General features: G+C 45.8%; 2 protein-coding genes across 3 annotated transcripts; one reads left to right on the forward strand and one right to left on the reverse strand.

Moving 5' to 3' along the window:
* The first annotated feature begins 5,330 nt into the window (after window positions 1-5,330).
* LOC128418460 (chemerin-like receptor 1) lies at window positions 5,331-10,562 on the forward strand. Of its 2 annotated transcripts, none has more exons than XM_053398161.1 (3): window positions 5,331-5,782; window positions 8,636-8,696; window positions 8,979-10,562. In XM_053398161.1, exon 3 carries the CDS (start codon window positions 9,023-9,025, stop codon window positions 10,085-10,087), a length of 1,065 nt encoding a protein of 354 aa, XP_053254136.1. In that variant the 5' UTR covers window positions 5,331-5,782; window positions 8,636-8,696; window positions 8,979-9,022; the 3' UTR covers window positions 10,088-10,562. The 2 variants fall into 2 exon arrangements, with proteins under 2 accessions (XP_053254136.1, XP_053254137.1); XM_053398162.1 differs by having other exon boundaries at window positions 8,636-8,692; window positions 8,974-10,562.
* A 4,211-nt stretch (window positions 10,563-14,773) lies between these two features.
* Window positions 14,774-15,914, reverse strand: LOC128419215 (C3a anaphylatoxin chemotactic receptor-like). Its single transcript, XM_053399641.1, has one exon. It carries the CDS (start codon window positions 15,866-15,868, stop codon window positions 14,774-14,776), a length of 1,095 nt encoding a protein of 364 aa, XP_053255616.1. The 5' UTR covers window positions 15,869-15,914.
* Window positions 15,915-16,763: the final 849 nt, after the last annotated feature.

Consider the following 16,763-nt stretch of genomic DNA (forward strand, 5'->3'; position numbering starts at 1 on the left):
TCTATCCTGAGTTTGCCCTATCCTCTTTTAAAGCCATCCGAGTTGGTGGCCATCACAGCCTTCCACTTTAAGCTGTTGAGGTGGAGGAGAATGGATGGATGGACTCTCCCCGCCGCCCCATTCTGCAACTCCTATAGGAACCACTTGCGGAGTAAAAGGGGATTGTGTCGCAAAGACACATCCTACTTTTCATATCGACATATCCTCCCACTTCTGCTTTCTTCTTTGCATTTAGAGAATTCTCCTTGTGTTGGAGGCAGCAGCGGCACTAAAGATTATTCTTCTCTTTAAGGTAAGCGCCACCTTGATTACTGGGAGGAACAGGAGATATTTTTCCTCCTTGATAGAAGCTCTGTGCTTTTTACACTCCTATGGCAGACTATCATCTATCTATCATCTATCATCTATCATCTATCATCTATATCTATCATCTATCTATCATCTATCTATCTATCTATCTATCTATCATCTATCTATCTATCTATCTATCTATCTATCTATCTATCTATCATCTATCTATCTATCTATCATCTATCTATCTATCTATCTATCTATCTATCTATCTATCTGTCATCTATCTATCATCTATCTATCTATCTATCTATCTATCATCTATCTATCATCTATCTATCTATCTATCATCTATCTATCATCTATCTATCTATCTATCATCTATCTATCTATCTATCATCTATCTATCTATCTATCATCTGTCATCTATCTATCATCTATCTATCTATCTATCTATCTATCTATCTATCTATCTATCTATCTATCATCTATCTATCTATCATCTATCTATCTATCATCTATCTATCTATCTATCTATCTATCTATCATCTATCATCTATCTATCTATCATCTATCTATCTATCATCTATCTCCTAAATGCTTTCTGTCTTTTGGAATTTGCTTTTTCCTGCCCCTGTTCTTGCAGGTTGGAATTAGGAACACAACAAACTGCCTTATATTGTATCAGACCATTTATATAATAATAATAACAATTGATTATTTATACCCCGCCCCTCTGACTGGGTTTTCCCAGCCACTCTGGGCGGCTTTCAACAGAATATTAAAATACAATAGTCTATTAAACATCAAAAGCTTCCCTAAACAGGGCTGCCTTCAAATGTCTTCTAAAAGTAAAATAGTTTTTTATTTCCTTGACATCTGGTGGGAGGGCGTTCCACAGGGCGGGTGCCACTACCGAGAAGGCCCTCTGCCTGGTTCCCTATAACTTGGCTTCTTGCAGCAAGGGAACCACCAGAAGGCCCTCGGCATTGGACCTCAGTGTCTGGGCAGAATGATGGGGGTGGAGACACTCCTTCAGGTATACTGGACCGAGGCTGTTTAGGGCTTTAAAGGTAGGCACCAACACTTTGAATTGTGGTCGGAAATGTACTGGGAGCCAGGGTAGGTCTTTCAAGACCAAGGTTATGTGTTCTCGGCAGCCACTCCCAGTCACCAGTCTAGCTGCCATATTCTGGATTAGTTGTAGTTTCTGGGTCACCTTCAAAGGTAGCCCCACATAGAATGCACTGCAGTAGTCCAAGCGAGAGATAACTAGAGAATGCACCACTCTGGTGAGACAGTCCGCAGGCAGATAGGGTCTCAGCCTGCGTACCAGATAGAGTTGATAAACAACTGCCCTGGACACAGAATTGACCTGCGCCTCCATGGACAGCTGTGAGTCCAGAATGACTCCCAGGCTGTGCACCTGGTCTTTCAGGGGGCACATTCAGGACCAGGGAGTCCCCCACACCTGCCCACCTCCTGTCCCCCCAAAACAGTACTTCTGTCTTGTCAGGATTCAACCTCAATCTGTTAGCCGCCATCCATCCTCCAACTGCCTCCAAACACTCATACAGGATCTTCACCGCCTTCACTGGTTCTGATTTGAAAGAGGTAGAGCTGGGCGTCATCCGCATACTGATGAACACCCAGCCCAAACCGCCTGATGATCTCTCCTAGTGGCTGCATGTAGATGTTGAAAAGCACGGGGAAGAGGAGATCGTGAGACTGGCAGTGGCTCTCCATGGGTTCAGGTAGAAGTCACTCCCAACCCTACCTGGAGATGCTGGGGATTGAACCTGGGACCTTCTGCATGCAAAGCAGATGCTCTTCCACTAAGCTAGAGAGCTCCCCACCCCTCCTACCGATTACTGCAGCTTTGAAAGAAAGAGAAGAGAAAACAAAGTGGGCAGGGGGATGTCACGATGGGCAGAATGTTAGCCTAGGACCAGAGAGATCTGAGTTCATGTTTCCCTCTGCCACACGAGGCTCACCAGGCAGGCCTGGGGCAATTGTTATTGTTCAGCCTACTTTACTTTGCAGGATTTTTGTGAGGATAATAATAATAATAATAATAATAATAATAATAATAATAATAATAATTTATTTATACTCTGCCCACCTGGCTGGGTTTCCCAAGCCACTCTGTGCGGCTTCCAACAGAATATTAAAGTACAACGGTCTATTAAACATTAAAAGCTTCCCTAAACAGGGCTGCCTTCAGATGTCTTCTAAAAGTCTGGTAGTTGTTTTTCTCTTTGACATCTGGTGGGAGGGCGTTCCACAGGGCGGGTGCCACTACCGAAAATCTCTCTCTGTGCATGTGTACAGAACCATTATCTGCAGAGCCACAGCAAGCAGCAAGCTCTCCACTCCTGTAGTTGCCATTTCCTGGCCACTGATAGCCTTCTCTACCGTGAATTTGTCCTCTCCTCTTTTAAAACCATCCGAGTTGGTGGCCATCACAGCCTTCCACTTTAAGCTGTTGAGGTGGAGGAGAATGGATGGATGGACTCTCCCCGCCGCCCCATTCTGCAACTCCTATAGGAACCACTTGCGGAGTAAAAGGGGATTGTGTCGCAAAGACACATCCTACTTTTCATATCGACATATCCTCCCACTTCTGCTTTCTTCTTTGCATTTAGAGAATTCTCCTTGTGTTGGAGGCAGCAGCGGCACTAAAGATTATTCTTCTCTTTAAGGTAAGCGCCACCTTGATTACTGGGAGGAACAGGAGATATTTTTCCTCCTTGATAGAAGCTCTGTGCTTTTTACACTCCTATGGCAGACTATCATCTATCTATCATCTATCATCTATCATCTATCATCTATATCTATCATCTATCTATCATCTATCTATCTATCTATCTATCTATCATCTATCTATCTATCATCTATCTATCATCTATCTATCTATCTATCTATCTATCTATCTATCTATCTATCATCTATCTATCATCTATCTATCTATCATCTATCTATCTATCTATCTATCATCTATCTATCTATCTATCTATCATCTATCTATCTATCTATCTATCTATCTATCTATCTGTCATCTATCTATCATCTATCTATCTATCATCTATCTATCTATCTATCTATCTATCTATCTATCTATCATCTATCTATCTATCTATCTATCATCATCATCTATCTATCATCTATCTATCTATCATCTATCTATCTATCTATCTATCTATCTATCTGTCATCTATCTATCATCTATCTATCTATCTATCTATCTATCTATCTATCTATCTATCTATCTATCATCTATCTATCTATCTATCTATCATCTATCTATCTATCATCTATCTATCTATCTATCTATCTATCTATCTATCTATCATCTATCATCTATCTATCTATCATCTATCTCCTAAATGCTTTCTGTCTTTTGGAATTTGCTTTTTCCTGCCCCTGTTCTTGCAGGTTGGAATTAGGAACACAACAAACTGCCTTATATTGTATCAGACCATTTATATAATAATAATAACAATTGATTATTTATACCCCGCCCCTCTGGCTGGGTTTCCCCAGCCACTCTGGGCGGCTTTCAACAGAATATTAAAATACAATAGTCTATTAAACATCAAAAGCTTCCCTAAACAGGGCTGCCTTCAAATGTCTTCTAAAAGTAAAATAGTTTTTTATTTCCTTGACATCTGGTGGGAGGGCGTTCCACAGGGCGGGTGCCACTACCGAGAAGGCCCTCTGCCTGGTTCCCTATAACTTGGCTTCTTGCAGCAAGGGAACCACCAGAAGGCCCTCGGCATTGGACCTCAGTGTCTGGGCAGAATGATGGGGGTGGAGACACTCCTTCAGGTATACTGGACCGAGGCTGTTTAGGGCTTTAAAGGTAGGCACCAACACTTTGAATTGTGGTCGGAAATGTACTGGGAGCCAGGGTAGGTCTTTCAAGACCAAGGTTATGTGTTCTCGGCAGCCACTCCCAGTCACCAGTCTAGCTGCCATATTCTGGATTAGTTGTAGTTTCTGGGTCACCTTCAAAGGTAGCCCCACATAGAATGCACTGCAGTAGTCCAAGCGAGAGATAACTAGAGAATGCACCACTCTGGTGAGACAGTCCGCAGGCAGATAGGGTCTCAGCCTGCGTACCAGATAGAGTTGATAAACAACTGCCCTGGACACAGAATTGACCTGCGCCTCCATGGACAGCTGTGAGTCCAGAATGACTCCCAGGCTGTGCACCTGGTCTTTCAGGGGGCACATTCAGGACCAGGGAGTCCCCCACACCTGCCCACCTCCTGTCCCCCCAAAACAGTACTTCTGTCTTGTCAGGATTCAACCTCAATCTGTTAGCCGCCATCCATCCTCCAACTGCCTCCAAACACTCATACAGGATCTTCACCGCCTTCACTGGTTCTGATTTGAAAGAGGTAGAGCTGGGCGTCATCCGCATACTGATGAACACCCAGCCCAAACCGCCTGATGATCTCTCCTAGTGGCTGCATGTAGATGTTGAAAAGCACGGGGAAGAGGAGATCGTGAGACTGGCAGTGGCTCTCCATGGGTTCAGGTAGAAGTCACTCCCAACCCTACCTGGAGATGCTGGGGATTGAACCTGGGACCTTCTGCATGCAAAGCAGATGCTCTTCCACTAAGCTAGAGAGCTCCCCACCCCTCCTACCGATTACTGCAGCTTTGAAAGAAAGAGAAGAGAAAACAAAGTGGGCAGGGGGATGTCACGATGGGCAGAATGTTAGCCTAGGACCAGAGAGATCTGAGTTCATGTTTCCCTCTGCCACACGAGGCTCACCAGGCAGGCCTGGGGCAATTGTTATTGTTCAGCCTACTTTACTTTGCAGGATTTTTGTGAGGATAATAATAATAATAATAATAATAATAATAATAATAATAATAATAATTTATTTATACTCTGCCCACCTGGCTGGGTTTCCCAAGCCACTCTGTGCGGCTTCCAACAGAATATTAAAGTACAACGGTCTATTAAACATTAAAAGCTTCCCTAAACAGGGCTGCCTTCAGATGTCTTCTAAAAGTCTGGTAGTTGTTTTTCTCTTTGACATCTGGTGGGAGGGCGTTCCACAGGGCGGGTGCCACTACCGAAAATCTCTCTCTGTGCATGTGTACAGAACCATTATCTGCAGAGCCACAGCAAGCAGCAAGCTCTCCACTCCTGTAGTTGCCATTTCCTGGCCACTGATAGCCTTCTCTACCGTGAATTTGTCCTCTCCTCTTTTAAAACCATCCGAGTTGGTGGCCATCACAGCCTTCCACTTTAAGCTGTTGAGGTGGAGGAGAATGGATGGATGGACTCTCCCCGCCGCCCCATTCTGCAACTCCTATAGGAACCACTTGCGGAGTAAAAGGGGATTGTGTCGCAAAGACACATCCTACTTTTCATATCGACATATCCTCCCACTTCTGCTTTCTTCTTTGCATTTAGAGAATTCTCCTTGTGTTGGAGGCAGCAGCGGCACTAAAGATTATTCTTCTCTTTAAGGTAAGCGCCACCTTGATTACTGGGAGGAACAGGAGATACTTTTCCTCCTTGATAGAAGCTCTGTGCTTTTACAGTCCATTGTGAGCTTACTCTCAGATAACTGGGTAAAGACTTTTCAGCCTTACACTGCAATCCCACTGAGCTCAATAGGATTTACTCTCTGGTAGGTTCTTTATCATTCTCACAATGTCTTCTATTATTATTATTATTATTATTATTATTATTATTATTTATTTTTATTATTATTATCACTCACCTTTCCCCTCTGACAGGGACTCAAGGCAGCTTGCAGCTAAAATTTTGTTTCATTTCATTTATCTGCGGAAGGCAATACACACGATCCCTTCCACCACACTTTTTCTTTTCTTTACAACAATCCCGTGAGGCAGCTTTGGCAGAGATGTTGCCATTGGCTGAAGGTGACAGATGCGTATGACATACATGTAGATGACATGCAGACATGACATACATGTGTATGGCGGGAGAAGCTTACTGATGTAGAATAGAATGTCCCTATTTTCACCTGAGAAATGTTGGTCTTGCCTCAGATCAAGGTAACAGGGTCATGGCTGACAGGAAGTTACCACAGTGTTGCAATTGCTCTTGATCTCCAAAGAGGAAGAGAGAATGTAGAAACTTTTGCTCTGATCTGCTGTTGTGTTGTGATGTGTGTTTTTTTTAATTAGTAATTTTTAATTTTTAATAAATTAAATAAGAATAGTAATTGGGGTGGGTCCGGAGACAAACGTGGGGAGATTGACAAATGTTACCTTTAGTTTTTTCACACACTCAAACCCCACTCTCCATCCTCTGGAGGAGCAAGGCATGTGATCAGAGTTCAAGGACAAACTCCATTTGGGCAGAAACGCTAGGAGCTGGCCTGGGGAGAGGGCTGAGGCACAGATGGATAGGTTCAGAGGGTTGACTTTGGGCTCCAAGGCCTGACATTCCCCACCACTGGCATAATCTATGCAATGCTGGGTCCTGGTCTTGAAGGGGCTTTGAGGTCTCTTGTCCAGACCCAGATTAACCATTAAGCAAAATAAGCACGTGCTTAGGGCTACAAGGAAAGGGGGCCACCACAGAAATTTCAGACCCTCCAAGTGTCCCTATTCTCCACGGATATCCCTGATTTAGAGAAGCCATCCCAGTTTCTTATTTGATCCCGGAATGTCCCGCTTTTCCTTAGGATGTCTCTATTTTCATTGGAGAAATGTTGGAGGGTATGGAGTTATCTGACTCCTGAGCCATCTGAAGGCAGTCCTGTATAAGTTAGGTATTCTTAAAAAAAAAGTTTAATGTTTTATTATGTTTTTATATATGTTGGAAGCTGCCTAGAGTGGCTGGGGCAACCCAGTAAGACGTGGAGGGTATAAATAGTATCATTATCATTATGGAATGGGATGTCCCTATTTTCATCACAGAAATGTTGGAGGGTATGAAAATTTTCGCTGTTGGTTTTTCTATGGACCAGCAACTCCACTTTTCAGTTTACAAATTCTGAGAAAAAACCTGTCTCTATTAATTAAAGCACTAAAGCACTAAAGCACGAGATTCATCTGTAAGATAGTAATTAATCTGTTCATGTTGTGAAATGAAGTGGAAATATACAAAAAACCCCACATTATTTTAGGGTTTGTTTCATTTCGAAAGGTAAATTTTTATTTTATGGTTTATTATTGTTTATATTTTGAATCAGGCACTTATGGAAGCAACAAAATCTTTGAAGTGCTTAGGGGTCTCTAAAGGTCTTAATCTGGCCTTGCTCCTGCCCAAGGCACTGCTTGCCCTCTCCATCCTGGCCCAGTCTGCCCAGATGGAGATATTGCTCCTTCTTCTTGCCCTTATCACTGCTTGCAAGTTCAAAGAGGGTTGCTGAACAGGCAGTGATATGAGGAACAGGAGCTGCAGTGGTGGGGCCCCTGGCCGCTGCCCAACAGTGCCAACCCCTGGCCAACCCTGAATGCGCACAAGGAAGGGAGAATGGAGAAGTTTCCTCTTTCCTCCCTTTCCCACCTGTTTGGTTAAGCATGTTGCAGAGGCTATATCAGTAAATTCCTGGGCATTCTCCACCCCTTGACAGCATGACTTATCACCCACACTGATGCTCTGTCTCGCTTGCTGGGTCAGCAAGGCAGGACTCTTCTCACTCTGTGGTGAAGCAGGGCAGGTTTTCTTCACATGATCAGGGACATTTTCTCTTTTCTGTCTTGTTACTTCATATGTTCCAGGAGTCAGGCTCCTTAGCAGAGCCTGAGACAAGGGAGCCCAGGCCAGTACATTGTGCTTTCTGAGGCATGCTGCAAATGTGTGTGGTTGTGTGCATTTCCTTTGGGCTCCTATGAGCCTCTAGTCCAGAGGTCACCAAGATGCTGTCTGTGGGTGCCATTGTACCTGCCAGTACTGCTTCCCGCTGGGACTCTGGTCCTTTGACAGTTGCACAGTAGGTAGAAATTCAACAAGTGAAGCCTGCAGGGGAAAGCCGCCTTCTTCTTCTTCTTCTTCTTCTTCTTCTTCTTCTTCTTCTTCTTCTTCTTCTTCTTCTTCCTCCTCCTCTTCTTCTTCTTCTTCTTCTTCTTCTTCTTCTTCTTCTTCTTCTTCTTCTTCTAAAACCATGTTCCTGTGCCGTTAAGAGGCAGAGGAACTGTGGCAGAGAACACGGCAGCTGCTGTCATCATGGACAAATGGCTCTCGGCTCCCCAAAGGTTTCTCAACTCTGCTACTGCTTTTGTTTTTCCTGGGCCAAGAGTGACACAGAGGCAACCTCCCCCCTCCCTGTGTGGGCTAATGAAATGCAGAGCATCTCCTTGGCAGCCTTCACTCCATAATAACAGCTCATTCCCCACCTTCCAGGCACAGGGCTGCAGCAATCGACATTCAGAGGGGAGAGGACAGGCTGAGAGCTGAAGGGTGAGTGTTTGGTCTTGACTTTCTTAAAGGCTTGTGGCATGGGGGAGAAAACCTGAGAATTCTCATTTACTGGTCGTCACCAACATTTATTTGTATTCTGCCTTTCTGCGGTAACCTATGCCAGGATATTTCTGAATACCACATGCTGGGGACAAGAGTGTTGTATAGGTCACCTCTGTCCTGCCTGTGAGCCTCCAGAGGTGTTTGGTTGGGTTGCTGTGGTGAACAGCATGCTGGACCTTCTCCTACACATTGGACCTCATGTTCTTGCTTTGTTTCAGCCAAGATAAGGGAGAAGACGGCAGTAAAGAAGACTCTCAGTCAAGAAGAATGGAGAGCACAACTGCACTGACAAACCTTCCCATTAATAATTCTTATCCAGACCCCTCAGATCTTCACTATGAATATGAATACGACGAGGAAGCATATATGTATGAAAAAACCTTGCAAAAAAGGTTGAACATTGTCGCTATGATAATTTACAGCCTTGCCTTCCTGTTAGGGGTCATTGGTAATGGGCTGGTTATATTCATTACTGGCTTCCGTATGAAGAGAACAGTCAACACTGTCTGGTTCCTCAACTTGGCCATTGCTGACTTTGCCTTCACTTTCTTCCTTCCCCTGAGCATTGTCTACCTAGCCCTGGACTTTCATTGGCCCTTTGGCCTGGCAATATGCAAGTTGAACTCTACCCTTGCCTTCCTCAACCTCTATGCCAGTGTCTACCTCCTCACAATCATCAGCATCGACCGGTTCGTTTCTGTCTTCTGGCCTGTGTGGGCTCAGAATCATCGGACACCCAGGCTGGCTTCCTTTGTGGCCTTGGGTGTTTGGATCTTGGCACTGGTGCTGTGTTCTCCAAACCTCTATTTCAGGGATACAGCCCAACATCACAATGATCCAAAAAAGACCAACTGCTACAGCAAATATGGTAGCCCTCAGCAGCATAATGCAATGATCGCCAGCCGGTTCATCTTCGGCTTCTTCATCCCCTTCAACATCATCATCGTTTGCTACGGGGCGATTGTTCTGAAGCTGAGGAGGAACCAGCTAACAGAATCAAACAAGCCCTTCAAGGTCATCACAGCAGTGATTGTGGCCTTCTTTGTCTGTTGGCTTCCCTATCATATCTTCTCTTTCATTGAGCTGAAAGCACGAGAAGATGTAGACCTGCTTTTGGTGTTGATCATCGGCGTTCCGCTGACAACCAGCTTGGCTTTCGTCAACAGCTGCCTCAACCCCATCTTGTATGCCTTCATGGGGCATGATTTCAAGGAGAGGCTGAGATACTCACTCTTCTCTGCATTTGAGAGTGCCTTTGCTGAGGACAGCAGCCAGAGCTTGGTGACCAACAAGACCAGATCTTCAGTAGAGTTAGATTCCCAGGGTATATGAAACCTTCTGCTTCCAAACCCCACCCTCCAGGGCAAGCCTGTGTAATGCATCCATTCAGAATCTAGTGCTGGCTGGAGCTGGGGAAGTTGTAGTCCAAATCATCTGGAAGCAACCAGCTGGGTGAAGGCAGAGCTACAGTATGTGCATACATTTCCCCCCTTCCAGCTGGAACTCACTGGAACTCAGTTCTGGCACCTCTCAGATGGGCACCATTGCCATTATAAGAGAACAAGGAAGGCTTTCATGGTGAGTTCCTGCACCTCTTTTTCTAGACAAATAGCAGTGTAAGTGCATATATCATTCTTTTGTGACCTGTTTCATGCTATGCTATGTGGATTTTTATTCTACTTTTTTAAAATTGATATTGCTCTCTTTGTAAAAGCTTTATGGACAGCCATTTAACAAAACAAGACCTTCTTAACTCTGCATTGACCTTGTATCCCTGTATCTAAATAAAAGTATTTGCTTTGTTGTTGTTGTTGGTTTTGAATTTGCTTTGTATGCTGCCACCCCAAAAGGCAGTCCTTGGGGGTCCTAGTTTTCAAACATTCCCCCTTCAGCGGATCCGTATCAACCCACGGTGGAGCAAATGGGGATATAAAAAAGCAGGGATGGGGAACCTGTGGCCTTCCAGATGTTGTGGTTGTTTGGTTGTTTAGTCATGTCCGACTCTTTGTGACCCCATGGACCAGAGCACGCCAGGCACTCTTGTCTTCCACTGCCTCCCGCAGTTTGGTCAAACTCATGCTGGTAGCTTCGAGAACACTGCCCAACCATCTCGTCCTCTGTCGTCCCCTTCTCCTTGTGCCCTCCATCTTTCCCAACATCAGGGTCTTTTCCAGGGAGTCTTCTCTTCTCATGAGGTGGCCAAAGTATTGGAGCCTCAGCTTCAGGATCTGTCCTTCCAGCGAGCACCTTCCAGATGTTACTGAGCTACAATGCCCATCACCCTTGACCAGTGGCTTTGCTGCCTTGGGACTGATGGGAGTCAGAGTCCAGGAACATCGTCAGAACCCTGAAACTCAAAGATCAATTCTCTTGAGGGGAAAGGAGGTGGCATTGAGTTGATGAGGGAAAGAGGGAGGCGAATGAAGGTTAAGAAGGGGGGGGGAGGAATCCATGAAGCCACCCCCACTGGTGTTAACGCCTTGGAGCCTTTCCCATGCTCCCCTGGAGCATGTTTGCATTGTAGGTGCATGGAGGTGGAAAAGTTGGATCAGGCCCACTAGCCCGACACCAACTTCCACCTGCTCATCTGAATGTCTGAACAAAGCCTGGCAGCCCACAACTGCATGCACATAGACTTTGGGAACTTAGGAAAAGCAGGCTAGTTTCCCAGGGCCCCCAACTGCTCTGGTAGGCATTCACATGAGCTCATGACATCCAGGAGTGGGATCCCACTGTGCCCTCTATATTTCCCCATCCACATGGGGATGCATGTACAGATGGATGGAAGGACCTGCCAGTTTCAAGTTCTAAGAGTGCCTTGGGACATTTTACACTCAGCATCTTATGGCTCCTGCCTCTGAGTTTGCAGCAGCAATAAGTTCATAGGGACTTCTCAAAGTCTAAACCAGAAAGGGGGAAACACTGTGAATCTGAGGGCCAAATTCCACTATGGGCAACCTTCGGGGGGGGGCATATGCCAGTGGGGGGTGGGGCCAGAGGCAAAAATCAGGTGGAGCAATGGACGTGCATTTCAGCTACACAAAAGTTTTTCTACACCCACCGACCTTTCCAACCTCCACCCAGGGAAGCAATATTGAAGTTCAATGACCGTTAACCCAGGTAAAAGCATGCAGCCGGGGGAGCACAGTGGCGGAGCACTGATGTCACCGTGCCAAGGGTCCATTGATGGATGTTGCTGTCTCCATCATGAAGATTCTGGGCTCTGATCTCAGTTCCATGTGTCTGCCATTCAATCTCTCTGACCAGCAGCTCAATGGCGCTGGAGCAAAGGACAAGGGCCACAGGGACACAGGGCATCCGGTGACAGAGGCATAGTAGAAATCAAGTTAGAACTTTTGTCTGCCAGGAAGATGGATTTCAGGGGTCATCAACAGCTCAGGGTCAGGCAGTGCTTTTTTTCTGGGGGGACGCAGAGGTAGACGTACCCATAAGCACTTTGTGAATCTTAGTTTAGCCTCATTGAGGGGTAGTATTTCAATATAAGCAGGAAAATGAGAACACTCCTAAACATTTTTTTAAAGAAAAAACAACACTGGGCTCAGGAAACCACAGGACCTAATGTGGCCCTCAGGCCCCTCTACCCGGCCCTTGGGACTCATCCTGGACACATTCCTCCTTGGCCTCACTGTCCACCTTCCTTGAATGTTTTTTTGCCTGGCTGGAATGTGCCCTTAAACTCTGATGGTGCCTCTTGCTTGGCTGAAGGATGGAGAGGAACATGTGAATGTCTGTGCGAAATGGTGTGCTGTACAAAGGCAACATTTGTATTCATTGCTATGTCCACCACTGAGATGTGGCCCCAGAGGTTGCATGAGAGGGAATGTGGCCCTCAGGCTGCTGTAGCCCTTTGCTGCTTCACCCAGATAGCAGAGGTGGAACAGCCAGGGCCGGATTTAGGTTTTATGTGGCCCTAAGCCACTGAAGGTAATGGAGCCCTTTATATGTCCAGCTGTCCTTTGTCAACAACAAATTGATGCTGTTTTTTGTGTTGAATATATGCTATATGGTAATATATGGACCTAATAATAATAATTTAATCATAGGTATCTAAAGACATTTGCACATAACAAAATATGTATTTTATCAAAGTTATTGATTTAGAAATGAGCAAACCAGTGATATCTCAGGGAGCAGGTTAGCAGACGGGGCCCATTTCTTACATCACAGGAGCCTACAAAACACAAAACACTGTTGCTGTATGTAGGTTTTATTTTATTTGTTTTTTATCTTATATTTTGGAAATGTACATCCAGTTTTTTCCCCTTTAAATTTTTTTGGGGCCCCCAAGAAAGTGAGGCCCTAAGCTGTAGCTTGTTTAGCTTATACGTAAATCCAGCACTGGGAACAGCATGTGTAAAAGACATTCATGGATTAATTACTAATATTTATATTGTGCCTTTCCACACTTAATGCTCAAGACGGCTGACAACTGCAGAAGCACACATAAAGGCATATAACATGAATATTGCAAGAAGGAAATAAGGATTTGTTTTTAAAAGGCAGCAAATGATAACTAAAAGCCAGTTGCAGCAGAGTCAAAACAGAATAAAACAAGCTAACCTCACAAGTGGAAGAATTGCCAGGAACTCAAAGTTTGGTGGCTGGCTGAGAGGGTGCCATGCGAGGGAGTTCCCAAATCTGGGTACAACTCGCCAAAAAGGCCCTTTCTGGAGTCTAACGGAGATCTTTGTCAAGTTGCACAGGGCTTTTCCACCTGAAAATGACAACACTCTGGGAGTCAATCATGGGCGTAGCCAGGATTTTTGTTGCGGGGGAATGACTTTTGTTAGTGGGGGCAGAACTGATGTGCTTGGTCAGTTAGTTAAGTATTTCTATACGCCCATGGAGTCTATCACAAATTTGCAATTTCAAATTGTGCAATCAACAACCCCCTATCCCCAAAAGATCAGACTTTTTGTAATAAGGAAAGTGCTGGGGAGGCAGACTGCAAAGTGTGTGGGGTAACACTTGCCTTGACACAACGTCATTTCACCTTTCGCAAACAAATGAGAATGAATGCTTATTCTGTAGCCAATGTTGTCATATCTTCCTGCAAGCAGATCAGGATGAATGCTCAAGAAAGCCTCTCCTCCTTCCGGAGGGGAGGGATTGTGAGCGGGAGACGATTCCCGTGTCACGCAGGGGGCGTCCTGCCCCCTGCTCTGTCGTCGTCCCTGGCACGCTACGCCTCCCAGTTGGGCACCCAATCGGGTGCCATCGTGGGGGGCGTGGTTTAGCCGCTCAAATGCGGCCGCGCCAGCTCTCCCCGCCATTGCACTCCTGATTTTCCTTGAGTCACCCACCACTCCCTTTAGGGTGTAGCTTCTCGCTTGACCTTGCTATGGACCCATGGTTGGTCGCCCTGGTTGCACAGGGGGCCTGGTAGGAGTTTTTTCCAACTGGCAAATTGGCACCGGCCTCTTGGTTTTTTCCGCCTACCTCGTAGCAATCATCACAACTTTACCGGTATTTGGCGGTTAGGCATTGGAATGTGTTGTTGGTGTATGGAAGGGGGCAAGGTGTGGCCATCGCCTACCCCTTCACTTATGGGTATTCCGTTAAAGGAATCCGGCGGTTGTGAATCCTGTCCGATGCCCTGTGGGCGGGGGGCCATGGCACGACCCTCAGTGATATCAGAGGAGAGCTTATAGTTGTATTTTCATCAACAGGCTCCCCCTACTGGTGGTTAACCCCTCATCAGACTCACCCCTCTCAGAGTGGGTGGAGTCAAATTTCCTGTGGTCCAATGCCTAAGCCAATACCTTCTCACATGCTGTAATCAATAAAGTTGTGGCCTTTTTCTTGCCCATTAACCTAATATACTGTGTCCACGTGTCTTTATTCCCCAAGCGGGGATCGGGTCCTTGAATCACAAACAGGTCTTCTGGAAGCAACCCTTTCCCTAATTTGTTTAGTTTGCAAAACCAGGCAGAAGTTTTTTTGGTGGGCGGGTGGGTAAGGAACATGGACTACACATAAACTTGCGAAAAAGAAGTCTCAAACCATGTTGGACTCCACTCCTGAAGTGGAGCTGGAGGTTCTGTTGGTGGGGAAAGAAGGTGTGAAGGCCCACTTGTCGTTGACCGCTCCTTTAAAGGCCAGGAAGAGGGATCGGCGGCTGGTCTTTTTGTAGTCGGACCCGACAAAGACATACAGAATGGGATTGAGGCAGCTGTTGAGGCAGACCAGGCCCTCAGCCAGTGGGGTGCCAATATCTAGGGTGGTTTGCATTTGAAGGCTATTGTCTTCCAGTGTTTCGAGAATAGAGAAGAGGTGGTGGGGGAACCAGCAGAAGAAGAATGCCATAACCACTGCCACTATGATCTTGAAGGATCGGCCAAATTGGCCAAAGATCTTCCCCCTTAGCTTGATCATGATGGCGCAGTAGCAGGCCAGAATGATGCCGAAGGGGATTAGGAAGCCGAGTGTGAATTCAGCAAGCACCATGAGACGGTGTGTCCTTAGGCTGCCCTCATCCTGCAAATGGAAGCTGTAGATGCAATGTATAGTGCCATCCATGAGCTCTTCCGTGTTGCGGAAGCTGAAGTACGGGATGCTGAGAGCCAAGGCTGCTACCCAGATGAACACAGCCACCAGGGAAGCAAGCTGGAGACTGCGGTGGTTCAAGGCCCAAACCGGGTGGACCACAGCAGCGTAGCGGTCAGCACTGATGGCTGTTAAGAAGAAGACGCTGGCAAACATGTTCAAGAGGGGAACCACGGTGTTGAGTTTGCACATCAGCCTCCCCAGAGTCCAGTGATAACCCAGAGACACGTAAGCTATCTCGGTGGAGAGGCAAAGGGCGAAGATGAAATCGGCCACAGCCAAGTTGAGATACCAGATGGTGGTAACCGTCTTCTTCATGTGGAAACCGGTGAGGAAGATAACAAGGCCGTTGCCTGTGGCCCCCAAGAGCAAGGTGATGGTGTAGATTGTCAAGGAAAACATTCTCATTGCTGGCAAAATGTGGGTATTATCAGAGGGAGGGTCTAGGAGCCATTCTTCTGTCCAGTTGTAGTCAAACACATCACTGTTGGTGGGTGGTGGAAAGTCTGTGTCATTGTCAGGTTGGAAGAAGGGGAGAAGATCCATCCCTTCGCAGGTTCACTTACCACTTCTCTCTTTCTCTCTCTCTATTTGGCCTGAAAGAAAACAAAACGCCCACACAAATGCCATATCGGTATCACAGAACTGGAATGAATAGGCAAGGGTGTGTGTGCAGATTTCAAACTGGTGTCAGATTTTCATGGAGAAATCCCAGTTCCCAGGTCCATATTTTGAATCTGAGGTGTGAAACTTGACATTCGACTTAATTTCTGAGTTAAGTTTGGAGAATGGTTGGAAGGGAGGTGGGGGAACCTAGCAGAAATTTTTGGCACAGCGTTGCCCACAATATTATTCCTTTAAACCAGTGCTTCCCAAACTTGGGTCTCCAGCTGTTTTGGGACTACAACTCCCATCACCCCTAGCTTTCAGGACCAGTGGTCAAGGATGATGGGAACTGTAGTCCAAAGAAAGAAAAGAAAAGCTGGAGACCCAAGTTTGGGAAACACTGATTTAAACTGATAGGTGGATAGCTGATAGTCTCATCCCCAAGAAACCTGGAGCAACAGGCACACAAGTTCCCCAAGTCACACGCTTCCAGAAGATGTTGTGATGGCCATGGCTAGACAATTTCATGGAGGAGAAAACTATCAGTGGCTACTAGCCATAATTCCTATGTTCTCCCATGACCATCATAGTAAGATAGTAAGATGCCTTCATCCTTCGTCCTAAGGTCCCAGGACAGGTTACAGCAATAAAACACAATGCTAAAAACAGTTTAAAGCAACTTACAATCACAGGTTGTTATTGTTATTTATCAAAAGGGAGATTCACAGAGGCCAAGATGGCCTAGAACAATTCCATGTCATTTCTACAGGGACTTATAGAGGTCCCATCCAGACTAGTATACACTGATTGGCAACAGCTTTCTGGGATTTCAGAC

This window comes from Podarcis raffonei, chromosome 8 (genome assembly GCF_027172205.1).
Source record: "Podarcis raffonei isolate rPodRaf1 chromosome 8, rPodRaf1.pri, whole genome shotgun sequence".
In the NCBI taxonomy this organism is placed as follows: Eukaryota; Metazoa; Chordata; class Lepidosauria; order Squamata; family Lacertidae; genus Podarcis; species Podarcis raffonei.

What these genes read in the sequence shown, in the direction of transcription:
- LOC128418460 (XM_053398161.1), top strand. Translation starts at nt 9,023, where the DNA reads ATGGAGAGCACAACTGCACTGACAAACCTTCCCATTAATAATTCTTAT.
- LOC128419215 (XM_053399641.1), bottom strand. Translation starts at nt 15,868, where the DNA reads ATGGATCTTCTCCCCTTCTTCCAACCTGACAATGACACAGACTTTCCA.